General features: G+C 38.2%; 1 protein-coding gene across 9 annotated transcripts in view; it reads left to right on the forward strand.

Moving 5' to 3' along the window:
- Map2k4 (mitogen-activated protein kinase kinase 4) overlaps window positions 1-25,326 on the forward strand; it is a 94,504-nt gene that overhangs the window by 54,138 nt on the left and 15,040 nt on the right. For 8 of the 9 annotated variants that reach the window (XM_026780850.1, XM_005349861.2, XM_026780851.1 and 5 more), the window contains 4 exons: window positions 8,690-8,809; window positions 18,269-18,388; window positions 20,819-20,870; window positions 23,019-23,146. In XM_026780850.1, coding sequence (XP_026636651.1) covers window positions 8,690-8,809; window positions 18,269-18,388; window positions 20,819-20,870; window positions 23,019-23,146 — 420 coding nt within the window. Of the gene's footprint in view, window positions 1-7,105; window positions 7,708-8,689; window positions 8,810-18,268; window positions 18,389-20,818; window positions 20,871-23,018; window positions 23,147-25,326 lie in introns of those variants that run through there. The other variant, XM_026780856.1, reaches the window with a different exon arrangement.

Here is a 25,326-nt window from a genome sequence, read left to right on the forward strand (position 1 = left end):
TTGGGCACCAATGACAGACCAAAGAAAGGATCCTACCCAAGCCTAGCTTAGTGAGAGTGTATTTGTTGGAATTGCTTAGAGGGACATAGAAGGTGAGGGATTGATTAGAGGGGTAGGAGGACTTGGGCAGTTGTAGGAGAGAAAAGCCCCATCCTAGCTCTTAGGAAAGCTGCATCCTTGGTGTTCTCTGTCTATCTTTGAGGCAGTCAGCCTGCTGTGGAGAGCAGTTGTTACTGTTTTTCTATTCCTCAAGGCTATGTGAGTCTTCCAAGTTCCAAGAGTTTCCAGGACCTTTTGCATTTTATTTGTTTTCTGAGTCTTAACTTCCCTCCTTTCTCCCAGTTTGAATGAAAGAGCTGTGAGTGATTCTATCTCTTCCTCCAGCTCAATGTGCTTCCTCCTACCTGCCCCAAGTTCTCTGAGACATGGAAGGGGTAATGGATATATCTGATTGTTTTCTTTCATCTGCCACTGAACACTGGGCTACTGTATTACAGCGACAGTCATCTACTGTCATAAGCTTGACTGGCTATGAATCTGTACCAAACACTGCCCGTTGCAAGAAAGTTTATCTTCATGAGTCACTTAGGCTGACAACAAGCAGTAACCTGTGATTACAAATACACACATTAAAAAGGCACTTGGAGGGGTGGGGGGAGTAGGGAAGTGGAAGGGGAAGGAGAACTTGAGGGAACAGGATAGTTGAGATGGAGGAAGGACAGATGAGAGGAAGGAAAGAGATATTTTGATTGAGGGAGCTATTATGGGGCTAGCAAGAAACCTGGCACTAGAGAAATTCCCAAGAATCCCCTAGCTTGATCCTAGCTAATACCCTAAGCAGTAGAGGAGAGGGTGCCCGAATTGGCCTTGCCTTGTAGTCAGACTGATAAATATTTTAAGTACCACCATAGAACCTTCATCCAGCAACTGATGAAAACAAAGGCAGAGACCTGCATTGGAGCATTTGACTGAGCTCCAGATGAAGAGTGGGAGGAGTAAGAATATGAACAGAGACCCAGACCATGATGGGACAGACCATGATGGAAACAGTCTACCTGAGCTAATGGGACCTCACCAACTCCAGCCGGACAGGGAAGGAAACAGCATAGGTCCAAACTAGTGCCTCTGAATGTGGGTAACAGTTGTGTGGCTGGGGCAGACTGCAGGGCCACTGGCAATGGCACCAGGATTTATCCCTACTGCTTGTACTGTCTTTTTTGGAACCTATTCTTTTTGGATGGATACCTTGTTCAGCCTAGGTATAGTAGGGAGGGCCTTGGACCTTCCCCAAAGCAATGTGCCTTACCCTCTCTGAGGAGTGGATGGGGGTGAGGTGAGGATGTAGGTAGAGGGGTTGGGAGAAGGAGAGGGAGTGGAAATTGGGATTGGTGTGGAAAATGAAAAAAACATGGTTTGCTTTCCTTTTTAAAAAAATAATAAAAAAGTGAAAAAGAAGGCAGTTGGACAGGCATATCTTATCAGTTTAACAAAACAATAGTTTGTTTTGTTTCCCCCACACTGGGGCCTATCATATCCCTAGCCATGGGCTTTTGCCTTAGAATATTGTAGCAGATATAAGGTCCCTCTGCTGTAAAAGGCCTTAAATCTAGTCAGTTGTGGAATGCATATTACTCCAGTTAACACATCTTACGTGGCATGGTATAGCTCACAAGACCCATAACTGAACAACACTGTCAGTGACAGCCCCTAGCAACCTACACAGTGCCTTTCCTATACCACAGAAGTCTGCCAACCAGGAAGGGACTTCCCATCATAGTCTTAGTCTGATTTCTTCATGTCTGAGTCAAAACTTCTGGTACTGTCAGCATGGGGTTCTACTTTAGTTCTGACATGTAACCAGTAGCAATGGCAATAGATTTTATGGTTTGTGGGGCTTAGGGTCTCCCTGGCCAATAACTGACAAAAGGAAGCACAACTCCTGGTACTCAATTTTCAGCCAACAACCTTATGGCTCCTAAGAGAGCCATTTTCCACTCAGCAAGGTTCTTTCATTTAAACTCCTTAACTACTCTTCTAGATGCTTTTAAGGTACTCAAGGGTTAGCATTATTATATAAGTGAGCCATTTTACAGAGGGTAGACAGGATCCCTGAAAGCCTACTGTCTATTCCAAGCTAGTACCAGTTTCTTGGATGGCTAAGAATATTTAAAAAGAAAGGAAGATTATCCAAGGTCTAGTACAGCATGAAAAAAATCTCATCACTTGTATCTTTCCTTAGGAGGGGCATATTGGGTGGGTGAGATGCCTCAGCAGTAAAGGCCCTTGTTGCCAACTTGATAGCCTTAGTTCAGTCTCTGGGACAAACACGGGGGAAGGAGACAGCCAACTCCCACCAGTTGTCTTCTGACTTTTGTACATACATGTTGTGCCCCCCCCCCCGCCTCCTGCAAATGTGATAATATAAAATATAAATTAAAAAACAATGTTGGGTACAGCACTGTGAATGAGAAGTACCACCCATTTGGCACTTTCTCCCCCGCTGTTTTTAAAGACTGTGTTACAGCCCTAGCTGTCCTGGAACTAGCTCTTGTAGACCAGGCTGGCCTCGAACTCACAGAAATTCGCCTTCCTCTGCCTCCCGAATGCTGGGGTTGAAGGCGTGCGCCACCACCGCCTGGCTTAGTCCACTCATTTTCTATGAGTCATCTACTGATCCAACTTGAGGTTCTGTGCTTTACCTTAGTTCTAACAGGCTCTGGGTGGCCCTTGCTTTTCCATCAGCCACATCTGGCTACTGACTAGAGTTACATGACTTTTCCTGGGGAGAAGTGAACAGTTATTTACCCCAGGTAGGACACCAACAGCAGACCAGAGAAATAGCTCCATCCAAGTGTAGCTTAGTGAACCACTGAGTTCATTAGGGCTGCTCACAGGAACATAGGTGCGGGATTACAGCAGCATTGGTGACTCAGGCATCCATACCACTGAGAGCCCCAACTCAGAGTGGGCGATGAGTCCTGAAAGCTGCATTTCTTTAGTTCCCTGCACAACTTGTAGGTGGCAGAGCCAGCAGGAGCCTTTTCTCTGGCAGTTGTTATGGCTTGTATAACCCTAGGGTGGAAGTGTGTAGGAGGGGATGACTTAGGAATTTGTGAGCTTCAGGAGCTTCCTGAGTTGTTAAGTTCATCCCAAGTTCCTGAAGTGTTGTGAACCTACTTCTTCCCTCCAGGGGGGGATGCTTCAACATATGGGAAGACAAGGATGGTGAAAGTACAGTTTGGCTTGTTTCTCCACCACACCGGGGACTGCACCAACACTTCTTAAAAATTCCATCACTGAATGGTCTTGGTGGATATTGATGGCCAGTAATCACTGGAGGAGAGTGTCCATTTTAGTATTTATATTTATATTTATGTCTTGCATATTGTTCTGAAAGTCCTAATGTGATTATGATAGAGGTGACTTCAATGGGAAAATTACCTTTTGATGCCATAGAATGCTTTATTAGACAATTGAAAGATCATAGTGACATTTGATTATGTAAATCTGGATGGAATGCAGAATTCATGGCTGTGTTATTTGACTCAAGAATGATTTTTATTATCTTGTGATCTTTTTATTGGTTAGATCATGTGATTAAATTAAGAAAGCCATGATTGACTGAACCATTACCTTTCTAGCTTTGCTTAGAAGTGTGGTATTTCCTATGCACAGTACAAATTGTGGCTGCCTAAGAGTGGAGACTTCCAGATATGACATAGAAGCTGCCTCCAGTCAGACTGGGTTTTGAATTACATCTATGCTTTCTTTGTTGTAGTTCCAAGTTAGTGGTTTTTATAGTGTGGGTTCTTTCTTGTTAAAGTTTGACATGAAACTCAGTAAATAAAATAGATAGATCATTAGGGGTTAGAAGAGGCTTAGAGTGTAGTCAAGTGGTAGAATATATTTTAGCATGTCTAAAGTCCTGGGTTCAGTATTTACCATAAAGCAAACAAACAAGCAAATAAAGTAAGAGGGAAGGTCTTGGGACCAGGAGGGAAGAAGTTTGAAAACCTTCAGAGTACCAGTTTAAAGGAAACTTGAGAGTTGGAGAAAGTTAGTTTGGATATGCTTGTTTATAGGTGAATTTTAACCACCCATTGTGTGTTCTTGAATCTAGTTTTTGAAACTGACTTACCTGAATTGTGATAACTGAATTATATCCCAGCATATATAGCTATTTGGAGAAAACTAGGCGTAGTATATGTTACTCCCCATGGGAACATCTGAACTATCATTTGGTATATTTCCTAACACTGCTTACTGTCTTAAGATCTTACCCCTGCCTGTTCTTTATATTTGGACCAATGTCTCTTTTAATGTCATAGGTACAGGAGTGATGACATGATCTTTAGACCTTAGAAACCTTAGTGTTGGTCAGTATCATGCTGTTTGAATACACATGATGTGTTCAGTGAAGAGGAAGAAGCACCTTTATTAACTCTGTGTTCTTCCTATGGTGGGATATGACATATTCTTCCAAGTTCTCAGTGCACAGCCAGAATATGTAAAAAGTATCAGGCCCTGGTGTTCTCAAGAGAAAAATGGGAAATACTAATATTAATTTGTTAATTTGATAAAGATAAAACTAAAATTTTATAGATTGATTTAAAAGACTTCCATGAGCTTACAGCTAAACTTCACATCCTTTCTTCTGGATTTAGTAACTGAAAATACCCTTGCAATACTCAGTAGATAAAGTTTATTACTTTTGAACATGAAAACACATATATCTTTGATCTGCGTTTCATACTCCTCCCCACACCTCACCTTCCCTGTTTGTTTTGGATGATACTGCCATCTGGTTGTCCTTGATAGTCATGGTGCTCTGAGATGTCTTGGGAATTTAAATGTGTTATCCATATAGAGACTCTAAGGATGAACTTGTTCAGCAGGGATATGAGTCAGTGGAAGACAGAAAATAAAAATTCTTAAAATTATATGTGGCCCAGAAGAAGGTCGTATGGAGTGATGGGACTATAGCAGTGTGTAGGACATCTCCTTTTTGTATTTCTTATCTGAATTCACATCTCTTGCTGGTGGTACATTCTGTTGTAGTGATTTTAGGAGAATGAAGATCTTTGGTGTTTACTTTTATTTAAAGAGCCATAAAAGATAGTACTATTCCAAAAGCTAGAGAGCAACACATTTAGCTTGTATTTTCCCTCTGTGATGATAGTGGAGCCATTTGGCATTTCTGATCATACCTACAGACTTATTTTATTGATGTTTATCTGCTTTTAAAGTCTTACCAGTTACTTAAATGACCTTGAATACAAATTTGGACAACTAAAATATTTTGCTGCTTCGAGAATATAATTTCTTCACTGAAAAAAAAAACCTTTGTATATGAATGTTACAATTTCCCATTACTATTTTAGATGTTTATTTAAACTATGTTACATTTAAATAAAGTAAAAATAGGAATAGTCCAAAGATACTTTTGTATTAGAAGGAGATGTGAATTACTTTTCAAGAATGACAGCTGTTTTCTCAGAGGCACATGCTCACTAAACACTGTTAATAAATTAGTGACCAGTGAAAAGCTCAGAATGACCATAGTAAAGAAAAGTATGATTTTGTAGCCTTTCCCTATATTTGATTGTAATTGAAATTTCTTTACTCATGAGATGACTTTTTAAAGTGTTTCATGGTTTCTTATGGATATTTCATCTACTCTTTGAGTAAGAAAAAAGAAAGAAGAAAAAGATAAAGGCTTGTGCTGCCCAAGCTAATATCACTCCTACTCAGCTTAAATTTAAGATGTAAATAAGTGAACATTTCTTAGGAACCAGTGCATGAGTTCCCTGGTTTCTAAGCATGGTGAGCTTAACCATGTTTCTAAACACCTCTGAGCATGGTGAGTGTGTTTTGTTTTTGCATTTCTGTGTTTCTGTGGCTGGAATTAAGGACAGCCTGGGAAGGGAAGGGGAGGTTGTTCTTACTGACATGTCCAGCTTTTCGGGGTTCTGCTCCCTTGGTGTTAGCCCACATTGGCCTCACTTGTTGCAAATGGTGGAAACCTTTCCCATGCCACTGCTTTGATTTCCCGTAAGAAAGTGTCCTGGTAGTGACTGTGTTACTACTAGCTCTATACTATTCATTATCTGAAGATACTGTATAACTTGAGTTCTTTATCAAAGTCCTGAATTGGAGTCATCAACTTGAATGTACTGTTAATATAGGTATATACTTTTAGTTAATTTTCCTTTGGGAGAACTGTTAGACCTCTTGAATTGGTTTAGTTTGTAAAGTGTTCACTGAGATAAATGTTAAAACTCAGTCTTGGAACTTTTCTGTAGTTGTTGAGCTGTGTTTTCTCAGTCTAAAACCATTCAGGTAGAATCCCAGCAGCTGGCTGTCCACCTCTACCCACAGTGCTTCTTGAACAGAGTATGAATGTAAGGAGGTGTGAGTATAGTGCAGAGTTCCAGTGTTGTGGTGGACAAGAAGCCATCAGTGGTGGTGTTCCTTTATGTGCAGAAGTGAACTGCATACAGTGTTGCAGATAAGCAAATTCTCCTGCCAAACCTAGAGCTGCCCAGGGACTGTCCCCACAGTCTAGTTAGTAACAGTGCTGCCAGTGCTGTTAGTTCAGCTGGTCTTTTCTGCACTGTGGAGTAGCACACTTTTTTTCTTTAGCTACTGCCAAGTTTTTGGAAATCTGCTTACAGAAGTCAGACATGGGTGTGAACTGTTGTGGTTTTCACTGTAATGTTGTTTTTTTAGACATAAACTTTGTAAAAATGTAAACTTAGAAAACCTAGGAAAACAGAATTTAAAATCATCTTTTCTAATCATGTGTGTTAGTATAGTTATATTTACTAATATACATATGCAGAAAAGATAAAAAGTAATAATTAAGAAAAAACCTAAATAGTGAGAATTCATAGAAATCTTAACCAAAGGGTAGTGTGAGGTTTTTTTTATTTTTCTCTCTCTTTAATTTAAATTATAAACTCTTTGTTTTAAATTCTGATATGTGGAAATAATAAAAATTCTTTAAAAAAATCACGTTGACTGTTTTTACAACCACACATTCAAATCGTATTGTTAAATAGAAATAAGTGGTAATTCAAATAATTACTGATTATTAATTAAAATTATCTTTGCCATGTTTGTTTGTGTTTTGAGCAAGCACAAATCACATGTCTGCTTACTTAAACTTTTAACAGGTATCCTTTTGCAGCAAAATGTTAATTAATGTTGATTTAGAAGTAAAGTTATTCTCAAACTACGGAAATGAGAAAATAAGAGTGAAAGAAGGAAACTGTTCTCACCTCTCAGGGGGCTAGTTGTTTTTTTCTGTCTTTCATTCTTTTATCTTTATTCTACGACAGTGATATTCAATGTAATCTTCTAAATCAAAGTCAAGACATTTCCTTTTGTATGAAACACTGTAGCTAGCAAGGTATGCGTTTTAATTAAATACATTTTTTTAGAATCTATTTGGAGTATATGGGATGGATGCCTGGTGTAGTGTCAAAACATAAAACTGAAAGAGAACCCACTTCTGTTCTTTAACTGCTTGTTCTCGTGTCACATGGAATACTCTCTTGTATCTCTGCCTCTGGCTTCTCTTCTTTAAAATGGGCTCAAGAATTTAATTGACTGCCTTCACCCCTTGCAAGAACATTGAGGACAGATACCTTGAAGTCTTGGAGGACAAAATGCTACCTTGTGTATTTTTTGATACTAACTTACCTTGTAAGTATGTGCTTTGTGTTGTGTATAGTGACACAGTGTGACATTGTGAACTTTTTTATGAGACTAAAAGGTCTTTGCATGCTTTAATGTTAAACTGTACTTCCATTATTAATGTCTTATTTTCTGAACTTTCTATTCTATCTTACTAGTGCAGTAGAAATGTTCATCTGAAGCCTATGTATTTTATAGTGTTTGGATTGGGAGGTGGAGTATAGATGTTTTCTGACAATCTTAGAAATGTGCAGAGTTGTACAGTTTGGTTAGGACTCTGCCCCACGTCTGCAGTGTACAGAGGACTGTCTTTTCAGCTTAGGATCAGGCAAAAGGAGCCCTTTTTTCTCCATTTTAGTGTTTCCCCACAGATTTCTGCTGACCTGCATGCCGAACCACCAATGGAAAGCCAGGGAGAGCTTTCTGTTTGAAATGTAGAGGAAGTTCATTAAGGAAGACCTCAGTCAGGATTTGAAAGGCTTAGATTCTCCTCTGTATTGTTCCCCATACTGGTCCTCACTTTTTCTGTCCCAGACTGTTTTTCCATCACAGTCTAGTGAATGAAGTTGCTAGGTAGTTAAGGCTGTTGTTGCATTGGATGCTAGAGCCTATACTGTTCTGAGATGATGGTTAAAAATATATGTTGTGAAACTGCCTGTAATTATTCATATGAAAACTTCTATACTCTATGATTTACTTTGTATTTGCATGTGGGCATAATTCTCAGAGCCTAAGAGCATTGATTGTTGTGTAACCCCCACCATCATCAGTGAATGTGTGATCCAGAGTCCTGTGCCCTTAAAAGAATTCCTGAGTGCTTTTTGTTAAATGTTCTGTGATGAAACTTAACAATTATAAAGTAAAAGAATTGGTAATTTTCCTGTCTGGTTCATATTGTGAAGTTTGGTAATTTCCAGTGCTATGGTAAAGGTTTAACTAAAGTTTCTAAAAATGTTCTGTTTGTATGACATCTGTTATCATTCTTTTCCAGAGAATACGATCAACTGTGGATGAAAAAGAACAAAAACAACTTCTCATGGATTTGGATGTAGTAATGCGGAGTAGTGATTGCCCATACATTGTTCAGTTCTATGGTGCACTCTTCAGAGAGGTATGGGAAACTCTTTGGGTTTTAGCTGATAAATGCATATCTAATTTGAATGAATAAGAAAATGGCTAGATTAAATTCTAATCTTCAGCAAAGTGACCCATTAACAAGGAGGTTGTCTGTCATCATTAAAGTACAGAGCCATTTAAGTTAACTTGTGGGCTTTTTGCCTAGGGTTTCTTTGGCTACTCATTTGCTTGTTTTTGTTATGCTTTTCTTACTAGTTCTAGGGAAGAATTCCAGTGAAATTTGGACTCACAGCTTCTTACATTAAAGGATTATTATCATCTATACAGATGTGAATAGTTCTGTTTATTTGTGGTTGCTGCTTTGAACCCCAAATATTTCCTACTAAGAATGTAACATAAATGTGTGTCAGTGCTTCAGTGCAGTTTTTTAGATCGATCTATCTATCTATCTATCTATCTATCTATCTATCTATCTATCTATCTATCTATCTATCTATCTATCATGTATACAGTATTCTGTCTGTATATATGTCTGCAGGCCAGAAGAGGGCACCAGATCTCATTACAGATAGTTGTGAGCCATCATGTGGTTGCTGGGAATCGAACTCAGAACCTCTGGAAGAGCAGCCAGTGCTCTTAACCTCTGAGCCATCTCTCCAGCCCCTCGATGCAGATTTTTAAGAATCATTAGGTTTATGTTCTTTCGTTAGTAATGAAATGGGTCTCATGGTGACATTTTTAAAAGTAGATTTTTTAATTAAAATAGACATGTCACTTTTCCTCTTCCCTTTCCTTTCTCTAGCTCCCTTTATGTGTGTATTTCATTATACTTTGTTCTTATTTGCCTCACCCAACTACCCTTCCCCGTTTTCCTTTCTTCCTGTCTTAGGTGTTTTTTGTTTTTGTTTGTTTTTTCTGTAAAGAGGCACGATGACCACAGCAACTCTTACAAAGAAAATATTTAATTGAGGTGATAGCTTACAGAATCAGGGGTTCAGTCCATTATCATCATAATGGGGAGTATGTTGTCATGCAGGCAGATGTGGTGCTGACTACATCTTGACCAGAAGGCTAGAAAATGTTGATTGACTGTCACACTGAGGGAATCTTGAGCAAAAGAGACCTCAAAGCCTGCCCTCACAGTGACACACTTACTTCCTCTAGTAAGGCCACACCTCCTAAGAGTGCCATTCCCTTTGGGGGTCATTTTCTTTCAAGCCACTACACTCCCTCTTGCTGAAAACCTTCCATTTTCTGCTCTCGCCAGTGTTTGAGTACACCTCTGTGTTCTTTCTATCCCCTCCTTCAGACCTCTTCCTCCGCTCTCAGTTCCTTTTCTACTTTCATGTCTTCTGTGTGTATGTGTGTATGAATGTATGTATACATGTTTGTCTTTATGTGTATGTGTGTGCACGTGTGTATATTATGTATTTTGCATGTAGCAGAAAATATGTAGTATTTGTCATTTTGAATCTGGCTCATTTGCTTCATATATTTACTGTTTCATCCATTTTCCTACAAAGGATATAACTTCATTCTTTACAAAAGAATAAAATTCCATTGTGATTTTGTACCATATTTTAAAAGTCTATTCATCATCTGGTCATCTGTTGGTAGACGTCAGGCTGGTTCTGTACTTTGTCTGTTGTGAATGTGCAACAGTAGATGTGACTGTGCTAGCATCTCTGGTGGCCGCTTTAGATCTTCAGATGTATGCCTAAGAGTCATATGACTGGATCATGCAGTAGTTCTACTCTTAGTGTTAATGAGAGGCCTCCATACTGATTTCCATGGTACTAAGCTTACCCTCCTACCAGCAGCTTATAAAAGTTGCTCTCTTCCTACACCTCCATCAGCGTTTCTTTTCTTCATGAGAGCCATTTTGATGAGGTATAATGCAATCTCAAAGCATTTTATTTTTGTATTTTCTTGATGTCTAAGCCTTTTGAAAACCTATTTTCAAATGTTTCTTGGCCATTTGTATTTCTTCCTTTGGAAATTCTCTATTTTAGATTAATTATTGATTAGATGATTGATGGAGGAAGGTCATTGGTTGATTTAATAAAGAAGCTGCTTGACCTGATAGGTTAGAACGTAAGTGGGAGGAGCAGAATGCTGGGCGGAAGAGGAAGTGAGGTCAGAGACTTGACAGCTCTCCTCGAGGGGGCAGAAGCCTCGGAGAGACATGATGCTCCACTCCTGCGGGCAGAGGCAAGAGCTCTGCTCTCTGAGGCACACGCGATGAAGCTCCGACCCAGGATGGATGTAGGCTAGAATCTTCCCGGTAAGCGCACCTTGGAGTGCGACACACGGATGATTAGAAACGGGTTAAATTAATATGTGAGAATTAGCCTAGAAGAGAATGGGCCAAGCAGTGTTTAAATGAATACAGTTTGTGTGTTGTTATTTCGGGCATAAGTTAGCCGGGGAGGCGGCCGGGGTGCGGCTGGGGTGCTGGGGCCCCGCCGCCCCTATTACTACAGATGATCAGGTTTATTTTGTTGTGTTTAACTTGTTGTTTTTTAAAATAATTTATTTAACTTTTATTTTATGTGCATGAAGGTATCAGATCCCCTGGAACTGGAGTTACAGACAGCTATAAACTGCATTGTGGGTGGGAACTGACCCCAGTCCTCTGAAAGAACAGCCAATGCTCTCAACCCCGAAGCTGTCTCTCCAGCCCCTAACTTGTAGTTCTTTATAGATTCTAGATATTAATCCCTATTCTACAGGTAGCTGCTTTGCTCTGTTCATAGTTTTCTTTGATTTAGAATTTTTTAAATTTTATATAATACCATTTTTCAGTTGTTAGAATTGCTTATATATGCTGCTGCTAGAGTCCTTGTGAAAAAGGTCTTTCCTGCTTTGAATGTTCTGCTTATTTTCCTCTAGCAGCTGTAGGCCTTAGTCTTTATCCTAGTTTATAGTGTGTGTGTGTGTGTGTGTGTGTGTGTGTGTGTGTAGGGTGGAAGATATGGACCTAGTTTCCTTCTTTTATATTGAATATCCAGTTTACCAGCACTATTTGTTGAAAAGGCTTCCTTTGTCCTTTTATTTTTATTTTTTTTAAACACATTTGTGTAAGGTGTGGTGGCTGTAGCTTTCTGAATTTCTTTCTAGGTTCTGTCTTGTATACCATTGGTCTCTGTACAGTACCACTATTATTTTTGCCATTGTGTCTCTGTTAGTATAGTTTTAGATCAGGTATTATAATGCTGCCAGCATTGTTTCTTCTTTTTAGTATTGCTTAGTATTCATTTGTTTGATTGTTTTTTGTTTTGCTTTTCTTAGTAGCCCTATATGGAATCCCATTGAAATTTGGATGGCACTGACTTGGTTAGGGTTACTATTGCTGTGGTACAACACCATGACCAAAAAGTAGCTTGGGAAGGGAAAGGGATCATTTCACTCACAGTTTCATATGACAGTTCATCATCAAAAGCAGTGAGGGCAGGAACTAAAGCAGAGGCCATGAGGGGTGTTGCTTAATACTGGCTTGCTTCCCATAGCCTGCTCAGCCTGCTTTCTTGTAGAACCCAGGACTACCAGTCTAGGGGTGGCCTCATCCACAATGGGCTGGGTCGGCTCCTTAATCATTAATTAAGAAAATGCCCTGCAGACTTGTCTACAGCCCAATCTTATACAGGCATTTTCTCAATTGAAGCTCCCTCATCTCTGATGACTCTAGCTTGTTTCAAACTAGCCAGAACAGGGACTGTGCTGAGCCTGTAGGTTGCTTTGGATCATATCTACCTAATTATCACAATATTAATTCTGTCCATTTTTTTAATCTTCTAGTCTATTCTTCAATTTCCTTTTTCCAGGCTTTACAGTTTTATCCTCTTTGTTAGGGTTTTGCTAGGTATTTTATTATTTACTTTTTGAAATTGATGAATGAGGGTTTTGTTTTGTTTTTGTTTGTTTTCTTTTTGTCCTCCAATCCCTTTCTGGGAAAGTTCATTGCTGATATATGAAAAGGCTACTGAGTTTTATATTCATAGTAGATATAAAAAACAGTTTATGTCTTAGTTACTTTTCTATTGCTGTGAAGAGACACCATGACCAAGGCAACTTACAGAAGACAGAGTTTATTGAGCTCGCAGTTTCAGAGGTTTAGAGTCCATGACCATCATTGTGAGGAGCATGGCAGCAAGCAGAAGGTGGAGAGAGTCACCTGGGAATGGTATGGGCCTTTGAAACCTCAACACCCACTCCCAGTGACAACACTTTTTCCAACAAGGTCGTACCTCCTAATTCTTCTCAAATAATTCCACTAACTAGGGACCAAGTATTCAAATATCTGAGTTTATGGGGACCATTCTCATTAAAACTACAACAGCTACTTTACTGTGGTTATCAAATCTGGAGTTTTCTGATGGAGTCTTTAGGGTCTTTCAAAAATAGGATCATGTCAGCCAGGCATGATGGTGCACAGCTTTAATTTCAGCACTTGGGAGGCAGAGGCTGGTCCATCTCTTTGAGTTCAAGACCAGTCTGGTCTACAAGTTGAGTTTTAGGGCAACCAGGGCTACACAGTAGTAAAAAAGGATTATGTCATCTGTAAATGCATTGTTTGACTTCTTCCTTTATTATTTGTAGCCTTTAAAATTTCTTTCTTAGTCTCCTTGCTCTAGCTAAGACTTTTAGCATCAAATGAGAATGGACTTCCTTGTTTCTTTTCTGATGTTAGAGCAATGCATTCAGTTCTCTTAATTCACAATAATCTTGACTATAAATTTGTTCTTTATGCCCTATATAGGGCTGAGCTATATGTGCTTCTAATCTTAGTTTCTTTAGGACCTTCAGCCTGAAGGAATATTGCACTTTGTCAAAAGCCTTGTCTGAATCTATTGAGATGATCATGTGATTTTTCTCTTTGAGTTTTACTAATGTGCTGTATTATTTTATTGTATGAGGTGGCTTGAATAGACATGTCCCCCATAGGCTCAGGCACTTGACTGTTGGTCTCCCGTTGCAGTTGATGGCACTGTTTGGAGAGTTTTAGGAGCTATGGCCTTCCTGGAGGAAGTATGGCACTGGGGACAAGCTTTGAAAGTATATAGTCACATTCGACTTACAGTTCATTCTCTGATTCATGACTGCACTTAAAAGTATAAACATTCTGCTTCCTGTTTCTGCTGCTGCTTACCACCATGTCTTTCTACTATGATGTGTTCTTGTCCCTCTAGACCCGTAAGTCCAAATAAACTTCTAAGAGTTGCCTTGGTTATGGTGTTTTATAATAGCAACAGGAATGTAGTATGTATAAAGTGTATGTGTGAAACAATCCTTACAATACTGGAATGAAACCAATTTGATAGTTAGGGTTTTTGAATTTGGTTTGCAAGTATTTTGTTGAAATTATCCTTTGTATATGTGGGTTGGTGTTACTGTAACTTAAGCTTTGTAGAATGGTGTTTCTTCCTTTCTATTTTATAGAGAAGTCTGAGGATGCAGGTGCTGGCTCTTCTGGAAAAGCCTTGGGAATTCATTAGTCAGACTTTTCCCTCCTGGGCTTTTCCTTACTGGGGGATTTTATTACCACTTCAATTTTATTGCTCCTTGTGGATCTTCTTAGTTTCTTTTATCTTCTTGATTTAATTTTGGTAAGACATATATGTCTGTAAATTTATCTTTCCTATATTTTCTAGTTTTCTGAGAATATATTTTTCGCCTGGTAGTAGACCTTGAATCCCAGCACTTGGGAGGCAGAGGCTGGTGGATCTCTGTGTGTTTAAGGCCAACCTGGTCTACAAGGAGAGTTCCAGCACATCCAGGGCTGTTACACAGAGAAACCCTGTCTCAAAAAACAAAAACAAATATATGTACATACATATATAATATATTTTCAAACCAATTCTTAGTGATTCTCTATCGTTGGCATATGTTGTACTATACTCATTTCCAACTCTATTAAATTTTAATTTTTCTCTATTTGGTTAGATTGACTGGAGGGGGTCTATCAGTTTTGTTTATTAGGGAACCAGCCTTTTTGTGTGTGTGTCTGTGTGAGTGTCTTTGTCTCACTGTCTCTCTCAGACAAGTTCTGTCTTTGTAGCCCTGGCTGGCCTGGAATTCACTCTGTAGACCAGGCTGACCTCAAACTTAGAGATTTGCCTGCCTTGGCTTCCTGAGTGTTAGTGTTAATGGTGTGGCCAACATACCAGACAGAACCAACTTTTTCTTTGATTGCTTCTGCGTATAATTCTTTTATTCTTTTAGTATTTTTTTTACCTTGACTTTCATTATGCATTGATCAATGTTTTTGTTTTTATAAGACCTTGGAATGTATTAGGCCACTTATTTGTGATTGCTTTTATTTTTCTTTTAGTGTAACTACTCATAGCTATGTATTTTCCTCTTAGAAGAACAGTAGGTGTATACCGAAGTTCTGGCAGACCGCTTCCATTTTCATTTAGTTCTGAAAAGCGTCTGGTTTCCTTCCTGATTTCTTCATTGGTACGCTGTTCATTCTGGAGAGTATTGTTCAGTCTCTTGAGTGTTTGTTTCATTTTGTGGGTTTTCTGGTTATTGATAGTTTATTAGTTTTTCTACTGATTTTATAAGGTCTAAGACCTTAATACTGATTTTTTTTCTTGTTTGTTTTGTGAACACTTGCTTTGTGAATTAGAACATGTTCTATCATAAGGAAGGTTCCCTGAGCTGCTCAGATTTCATAGCTGTTGTATGGATGATTCTAGAGATACCTATTAAGTTCATTTTTATCTGTAGTGGGGTCTTCATTTGCTTGAATTGTTACGGTCTTTTGGCAACATTTTATAGTTGGTTGTTGTGTAAGTCTTTTTCCTCTCTCAATAGATCCATTCCTTTGTGCCTTATTGCTTTAATTTTTGTTATGAATGATGTCTGTAATAAATATTTTATTTTCTAAGTGGTTATTATTGCTATGTGAGTATGTCATTGAGTTTATCTAGATTTTATCTTCAGGAACCTTATCTTGTTAATTCAGTATCTCATCATCTTCTACCTTTGTTTCCCAGTAAATGCACATTCAGGAATTTCTTGTTTTGTGTTCCAGGCATGGTTTGAACATGACAGTGTTGTTACTGTCACTCCTTTTTCTCTCGGTTCCTTCCTTTTCCTTCTTCAAGCATGGCTCAAGGCTTTTGTCTGTTTTTAGCTAAAGGAGGTGTCAAGAGAGATAGAACTTTGTTGTGCACCTAAGAAACTGCAAGGATGTTTCCTCTGGAGTTCCTATTCCCTCCTGTTGTTGGACTGCTCTGACCCCCATTCTCATCCACAGTAACTGTAGCTTTTAGCACATGCAAGGCACTTTATGTTTTAGCTGTGTGAACTCACATAACCTTTAGTCTACAAGGGTGGTGGACAGTCTCATTTCATAGATGAGAAGGGAAAAACCCAGGCCTATATAAACAGAAAATGTCAGCCCCCCCCCCAGGCTTTCAACAGGAGGGATCTTTCTACCCTTGAAATTACTTACTTGCTACTGGTGGTATGAGTGCACTGTAGTTTCCTCTAAAAGGAAGCTGTAGTAAATCCACTGAGAAGGTGTTGTTATATTAAAATAAAGTTGAGTGTGCGTTTTTGGTGGAGAGTTTTGGTTTTCCTGTGAAAACCTTGTAGAAAGGTGTAACATTGAGAAGACAGGAAATAGAAAAGTTCATTATGTCAAATATGTTCCCCAATCATTTAGTGACATAAATGTTCTAGTCCTGTTACTCCTCTCAGTGTTCTTCAGTATGCTCTTCACACTTGTGAGCTGGATATGCTTGTGCTGTGGGGCCTAACTGAAGAAAAGACTCAGGGAGCTGCTTTCTACTCAGCTCAGTCACAAGGGCTGCTTTTTCCTTAAGGGGCATTCACTTCCTCTATCTAGAACAGGCTTGAGATATAAGAGGTTACTGTGTACAAAGTCTCTGAAAGTACAACTGTATCCATAAATTAGCATCAGCATAAAAGTTGTTGAAGATGATTTTCGGCATTATCTATGATGGTAGCTTTTCTACTTTGGTCAGTGCTTTATACCCTGTTCAGATGGACACAGCTGCTAGTTCCTTAACTGCTAAGGGCCCGCACTTTCTCATATCTTTCCTGCCTATCTTAGTGACCACAGTAGTCTTCAGTGTTGTACACCATTCCCTTTTTGAGCTGTTTAGTGTTTTCTAGTTTTTGTTACTTCTTTCTCTAGATTACAGAATATTAAAGATGTACTCCTATTTGTGCGGTGATTTTATAAATGTCAGTATGGCTACAGTAGGCTCCACTTACTTGCAGAAGGTTCATCCCAAGGTATCCTGTGGATGCCTGAGACCTGATATTACCAAACTCTTACATTGTTTTTTCTTGCACATATACCTATGAAAATATTCAATGTAATAGTGGCACAGTAAGTGATAATCATAATTATACCAATCACTAAGGTCTGACAATTAGAATACCCTAGGAATACCTGAAGCAGAACAATGAAATATTGTGACAGTTGATCTCATAACTGGCTTTTATAGAAACATGGCTACATATATACTAGGTCCTATAGAAAGAATAGTTACATAGGTTAAAACGCTGACTCCCTTCACTGGTGGAATGGGGTAGAACAGCACAGGATGTTCTCACCTATGCACATAAACACACAATTTGAAACTCTGGGATTGTTTGTCACTAGAACACTATTTGTACTGTTATTAGATCACAGTGACTGCAAGAAAGCAGGGACTTTTTCCTGTGTTTCTATGATAAAATTGTTTTCCTCCACTGTCTTAATTGTTGCCAGTATTGATTTTCTGAAGACAAACATGATAAATGAGCAATTGTACTGTATTAGACAGTGTACACTCTGTGTGGGGCAGACAGGGGAAAAGGAACCCCGAGCAAGCTGATGCACCTCACCAAGAAGGCTTCTGGTCTGAACAAGGTGTCTTTACTGTTCATTTTGTTTTTCTAATTTGAGAAGCTCTACTAGTTTCTCAAGATAAACTTTCTTGTTAAGGAGAAAGGATAGTTTTCCATATCTTTTCTAATTTTAGGCTCAGTTATGACAAAATTTGAAATTTTTATCAAAGCACAAAAGTTTTTTGTGTAAGTTAAGAGTGGGAAAAATAAGGCTGAAGAGATGGCTCAGCCATTAAAAAGCACTGACTGCTCTTGTAGAGAACCTGGGTTCCATTTCCAGCACTCACTTGTCTGTAACCCTAGTCCCAGGGGAGTTGGCACTCTCTCTTGGCCTCCAAGGGTACTGCACACTCTCTCTCACACACAAACATACTTTAAAGAAATGAATAAATTAATAAAAAACAATCAGTGGATAAAACAGGCTTTGTCTACATAGTTATTCTTAAACTCAGGTAGGATATCTTTCCCAGATCCTTAATGATGTATTAAAAATGATTATGAGTTGGAGGTACAGTGTAAAAGCAGAGAAAGGTGTCTTCTTAATTCTGTTTCTGTCCTAACTAGGGGAGGCCACTGCTTAATATTAGAATTTTAATGGTGACGAGCATCTGTTGTTTTACAGGGCGACTGTTGGATCTGTATGGAGCTCATGTCTACCTCGTTCGATAAGTTTTACAAATATGTATATAGTGTGTTAGATGACGTTATTCCGGAAGAGATCTTAGGCAAAATCACTTTAGCAGTAAGTATCTGACTATCACACCACTGATGTGCACTGCGTGAAGAGGTTGCTGGTGTATGTGAATGCACACGCTTTCAGATTGTTGTTGCCTCCCTGAGAAAGTCATTTTTAGTAGAATAAGAGTTAAAGTCACTTCTGTGCCATAATTAACGTAATAGGTGTGAAGAACACTTTTCAAAATCTGGTCTGTGGATACTGCAATGTTGTTTGCATCCATATCTCAAAGAGCTGTAGCAGACTAGTTTAAATGAAACTAGAAATGAAATTTTATATTTGTTTCTCCTGTCGTTTTTACTATCTTAAGTAGATTATATTCCTAGGCTAATCAAAGTGGCAGAAGTCTTTTTGGGGGGGCTTTTAAAGACAAGGTTTCTCTGTAGCTTTGGAGTAGACTAGGCTGGCCTAGAACTCACAAAGATTTGCATGCCTCTGTCTCCTGAGTGCTGGGATTAAAGGCGTGTGCCACCACTGCCCAGCTTTTGTGAAGCCTCTTAAATGAAGCTTTTAGACAAGGTATGTTTTGCTATGGTTTAAGACTGAGGATTATTAGTATTATTTAGTTTAAGCCATTTAAAATGTTGACTTCCAATTAGTAGCCAACATTTTGATTAATTTGATCACTTTGCTTTTACCAGAAGACCAAAAAGTGAAAGGGTTCTCTTGCGAATTATGTGTTGTGGTTTGAGAACTGAATTTATGATCATTTATTTTCTTGCTCTTATCTTTTAGTTGATGTGTACAATTTATCTTACAAAGGAAAAGGCAACTTATTTTTTTATAAAGCAAAATTAATAAGACATTAGAACCCCTGAGAACCTAAGCCAGAAATACTTGTCTAGTTAATTGGTTTGTGAGCTAAATCATACTATGGTTGCTTCAGATTTCTTTGAATCAGTTTCTTTTCCAATTTAGTTTATTTGTCAGTTGCCAACTTAATGATTTCTAATGAATCTGATTTAAAAATATAAACAATTTCTGAACTCTTTCAGTTGTAAGAGATGTGTGTATCTAGTAGACTTTTAAAATTTTGATAAAACCATAGTTAGCAAATTACTTTCAGATTGATAATTTTGTAAAATTTTTGTTCACTGTCAAATTAATGATGAAATTTAAATTTTTATGAGTTAAGTTTTAAGATATATATTCTTTCATATTATAAAATAAACTGAATTACACTAGAAACTTATTCATTGCTCAGATGAATATATAAATCTCATATTGTTTATCCACTCTTTATTGTAACAAGCTATTGTTTTCTTAGAACTTGCCACTTCACAGTGTTAGAATACAAATAGTACTATACAGTAGAACACTACTATAGTATTATGCAATAATAGAATAATGATATTAGTTAATGGTGAGTGAATATTATTTGTGTTGAGCCAAGATTCTATAACATAATTTTCTCAGTAACTCTATGGTAAGTAATATACTATTTTTACAGGTGGTAAATCTGAAAGCATGGAAATATTAATTTGCTTTGATACTTATAGTTTTAAGTTGTTGATGATCAAAACCTCCATAGCCCAAACTCTACTCTTAACTACAACATAACAGGATAGCTGTTTAATTTGGAAAATAAATATAAAATTATTTTTATCAGGTATTGTAATATATATAGTATATATGTGAATAACTTATTTAGACATGTGTGTTTGCATTTTTCTGACTAGGTGATCACCTTATATAGTAAGCATATTTTAAATTACCTTCTGTAAAGTCTCTTGCTAATTAATAGACCAATGAACACATGGGAAGAGTTTCTTAGCTAATACAAGGTGGTATTTTCTACATTCCTCATATAATTCTTCTGACAGTAAAGATTCGACCGACCTCCCTCCCTCCCTCCCTCCCTCCCTCCCTTCCTCCCTCCCTTCCTCCCTCCCTTCCTCCCATCTTTTTAACAGCAAATGTGTTGGCCTGTTGTCAAATCTCTGTTGCTTCCCTTTCTGAAGAAGCCTATGATTTCTAATCATGAGTAGTGTGAACCAGGACAGAATAAATTACTGCTGACTAAGCAGATTTGCTGGATCTGCAGAACTTACTTCAGGGGTTTAGTGATTAAGTGTGAGGAACTGAGGATTTATGGAAATTATCACCATCATGGATAGTAGAATCGTCATCATGGATAGTGAACATGTACTAGTTTTTATGATTGTACAGGTTTGAGGTACAAAAACAATACAACTTTTTAGTGACTTCATATGTAAGTCATGTTACTGTTTTCTTAAATGTCAGAACCATGTAGAGGCAACTTTTCTGATGTAAGATTATATGTCATTGTCATTCAAAATACAGAAAGACAGCATTTGAAATGCTAAGCTGAGAAAGCATACAGGGGGCTATGGAGGCCATTGCTTGTGATAGGGTTTTGGGCTATTTTATTAAAAACTCAAGATCTTTATCCCACCTCTTTTTTTTCCTCCTCAGACTGTGAAAGCACTAAACCACTTAAAAGAAAACTTGAAAATTATTCACAGAGGTGGGTATGGATTTCTTTCTGTGGAATTGGAGTCAACTTTTTCCTCTTATATTGGTTAAAGTTTTTTTTTGTTTTTTTTTTAATGAAAACTCCCGTAATACTATATAAACCTCTATGGAATATTTGTGTTTCTGGCCAACAAAATAAAAAAATCCAAAACCAAAAAATACAGAGAAAACCAAATCCAAATACTGTGTATCCTGAAGCATCAGCTTTTCTTCCCCTGGAATTTTTAAAATTTCTATCTCACTTAGTAAGTACATTGGATTTAAAAGTTACATTTTGCTAGAGATTATTGATTTTAGTTAGAAATAGTTACTGTTGATAATGAAATGTATTTGTACAGTTCATATGTGCCAATAACATTAATACAAGGGAAATATGAATGGCTAAAAATAAATCTCTCATTGCTCAGTGTAATTGATGACTGGATACCATCAAAACATCAGAGTGGCTGTGAAGACATTCAAAGACGAATCTGACGAGATGGGACCATTAGGCCTTTTCCCCATTTCTGGGGATTGAACCCAGGTCCTTGTGCGTTCTGGATAAGTGCTCCCTACCTCTTAGCTATGTTCCCAGCCCCTATACTTAATCATTTTAAAGCCTTGGTGTTTCTCCTATGAAATGTTTCTTCTCACTTTAGAGCATGTGTTTGTAAAAGAGACTTAAAATTTACACTATAAACTGAAATTCCTCTAAAACATGACCTGCTTGTAAAAATCTTTGATTATCTGGCATTAATGACCACCTTAGCTCCCAATATTGCTTCTAGTCTCCTGAAGAAAGGACTCTCACTCCCTGGATGGGTGTTTTTAGCAACAGTAACTTTTTTTACATGTTGGTATTTTATGTCACATTCACTAGACCTCTCCCCTGCTCTAAGAGCATGAGACATACCTGACGGGGCTGAGACTAGTCAGGAGCCATATTTTGGAAGTGTGGATAGAAACCTTGACATGATGCAGGCCCCACGAGAAAGGGTGGGAGGATTAAGAATGGGTGTTTTTGAGAGGTGATCTTCTGGGTCTGTTATCATAGGGGAGCTTTTCTGGACTGTTCAAGTTATATATAGATGTCTTCTATATCTCAACTTATTAAATTTTCTGTGATATTGACAGTGAAATAGATAGAAGAATTATGATCAAAATAGAGAATTGGAGAGCGTAGGGGAAATTTTGGCAGTCAGCTCATTGACATATTGGTAGTAATTATCATCAGTTAGGAGGAGCTTTGCGTTTGCACGCCGAACAAAGGCCAACAGTTCTGAAAGTCATAGAAATGAGTCCAAGGGAAAGTTGGTTGGGAGGAACTGGAGAAAGCCACTTAAGATCAAAAGACCCTGAGATGGCCTAGATAATTGGCTCAGTAGCTTGCTGCTCTCTAGAGGAACCAGATTCTGTTCCTAGCACCCACACTGCGTGACTCACAGCCTCCTCCTATAATTCCAGCTGCAGGGGATCTGATGTTTACTGATCTCTTAGGGTCTCTCCTCACACTCTTGGCCTACACTTACACACACACATACGAATAAAAAATTAGTCTTAAAAAACTCTTAGAAATAACTGCATTTTTGAGAATAAATAATTTTTTCCTTTAAAATAATGATTTCATAAATTGAAGCTATACTCAACGAAATTATTGGTTCATGACTGGTTTACTTTATACTTTGTTGTGTATTTCTTGATATCTTTTGAAAGTTAGCTTAGTATATTATCTGATGAAGTTCATTCTTTGTTCTGACTGCTGAAAACCATGATTTGTTTGTGTTTTATATGTGTGAAGATGGTAAGAGAAAAGGTCTTTTGGCTTGTTAAGTTATAGTGGTGAAAGGAGTTTGACTGTTAAATTGCAGTTCTTGTCTCTTTTTAGTTTTATGGACAAGGTCTTATTCTGTAGCCAGGTTGGCCTTAAATTCTTGGTTAATCATCCCCCAACAGTGTCCTAAGTGCTGGGATTACAGGGATGAGCCACCATCTTTGACTTTAGTTATTGATGTATGTTTAAAATATGATTGCATGTGCTAAGTAAAGTTTTGTTTCTTGTATATCTGAATTTAAGGACTCCAGATTTCAGTAGTTTTGAGTATAGTACTTTAGAGTTGCTTGATTGATCTGTTGTGTACTGAATGGCATGTGTCTCTTGCAGATATCAAACCTTCCAATATTCTTCTGGACAGAAGCGGAAATATTAAGCTCTGTGATTTCGGCATCAGTGGACAACTTGTAGACTCCATTGCCAAGACAAGAGATGCTGGGTGTAGACCGTATATGGCAGTAAGTGTGCAACAAAGTCTCTTTCTTGGCAGTCATCACACAGAGAGCTTGTGCCCTTTGGTGCTAGGTGGAGGGGATTTGCCTTCACCCATGCAGCTTCACTGTGCTAGAGCACTTTTCTTTGTAAGCATTTCCAAGCTTAAGTTTTAACTTCTGGAAGCATTGCTCAATTATTTCAGTGCACTGCTATGTACATGTTAGTCCTCTTGTTTGGCATTTAGCATTTATGGTCTTTCCTGATTTTTATTTTCATTTTCTTCAACTCACCCAGTCAACCAAGTGATAAATTATCCTTGTCTTTGTGTTGCTTCTATCTCCTGTACTTTCTTGACCATAAGAGATAATCAGAATCAGTTAAGAAATGTTTGTTCTAGGCCACTAAGGATGCTGTCACAAGTTATAGAAGAGTAACTTAGTACAGGAAGACAGTTCCTGACAGAATATAGTGTGTCTTACAGAGTCTGAAACTGTGCACCAATTGTGATTTGTTACTTCAGAATGGATGGAACACAGCAGTAAATGCAGAGGCCTTGGGCATTAATCAGGAAGCAGCTTTTCCCTCAGGAAGACAGATGGACACTGTCCTTTCAGAGCTTCCTTGTTTGACTTATCCTTGTGAATTTGCGTGGCCTGTTCCACAGCCCAGAGTTTGAACTACATTTGATTGATGTTTGGTGTCTATATTTTAATTTTTCCCTCTAGGTGCCAGTTTTGTCCTTTAGTGTCCTTAGAGGAGAACAGCATGCTCCTACAAGTGATGATAAAGTTTGCTGTTGTTTATTGAGCCTTTCTGTCAGTCTGTTTCAGTATTGTAGACTTTATAAATCATCATCATTGGAAGGGCATGTCTTCTGTGGTCATGTGTGGAGGTTAGAGGACATTTTTATGGAATCAGTTCTCTCCTTCCATCTTTACTTAGATTCCAAGAATTGAACTGAGCTTGCCAGTCTCTCTCAACAAATGCCTTTACTCATTGAACTATCATGCCTCCAAGGACCTTTTTAAAATAAAGATTAGCTAAGAGTTGGAGAAAGTTTTTCCTCCTTTGTTTCCTTTATGGTTGCTTCTTTAAGTGCTATAAAAATTTTAAGTCAGGATAGTCACAAGCTAGATGTTCAAGGTTCCCTAGCATGCTCTGGGTTTGGTGCTTCTTCAGATTTCATATTCATTTAAAACCTTGAATGCATTTTTTTCTCTTCATCACTTGGACGTCAGTTTGCCATCAGTTCTGTTTCTTACCTCAGTGTGTGATCATGTGAAACACAATGCTGCCTGTTCTTTGCATGTGTTCTCTTGCTGTATATACATGGGCTCCATGTTTGGAAAGTATTGCCTATGAAATGTTTAATATTGTCAATAGAATTGTTGCACTGTCAGTAACCTAAATTTATTAGATTTTTTTCATTCACTTTTTCTACAAACAAAAATGTAAAAGTGAGCCAGACCATGGTGGCACACGCCTTTAATCCCAGCACTCTGGAGGCAGAGGCAGGCAAATCTCTGTGAGTTCGAGGCCAACCTGGTCTATAAGAGCTAGTTTCCAAGACAGGCTCCAAAGCTACAGAGAAACCCTGTCTCAAAAAAAAAAAAAAAAAAAAAAAGTAAGTGTGTGTGTGTGTGTGTGTGTGTGTGTAGATAAAAAGACTTTTTTTTTGAACTGAGCTTTGTGAATGTTGTTACTTGATAAATGCAGTTCAGAAAATACTCTTTTTGTGTTAATTAGGAACAAGTGACACAGCAGATTCAAAGGCAAGAAATAAAAGTGATTAGACACATTTGGTAACTGCCATAATTGACACATTCAGTAACCATACAGCCCAGAGAATAACTGAGCATGACCTGGCTCAGAGCTGGTTTAGTGTTAAGGTTAGCCGGAACAATTTTCCCTGTAACAGTAGGATTTTATTGCTCTTCTTGTGGTAATAGAAAACCTAAAACTGAATACTTGTAAGGAAAGAATGTTTTTAGAGGCTGAAAGTTAAGATTGAGTAGCTCTCATCTATTTGTTTCTGGTGAGAGCCTTTGGCTTTACCATAATATGGCAGAGAAATGGAAAAGGAATTGTCTGTGTGCAGAAAGGGCTAAAGGGCCCTGTTTTATAATAACCCACTCTAAGAGACCTGACTTAATAGCCCAACATCAATCCTTTCTGAGTCCCCCCTTGACCAGCTAAGCTCTTA

Source organism: Microtus ochrogaster, chromosome 7, assembly GCF_000317375.1.
Source record: "Microtus ochrogaster isolate Prairie Vole_2 chromosome 7, MicOch1.0, whole genome shotgun sequence".
NCBI classification, from domain to species: domain Eukaryota; kingdom Metazoa; phylum Chordata; class Mammalia; order Rodentia; family Cricetidae; genus Microtus; species Microtus ochrogaster.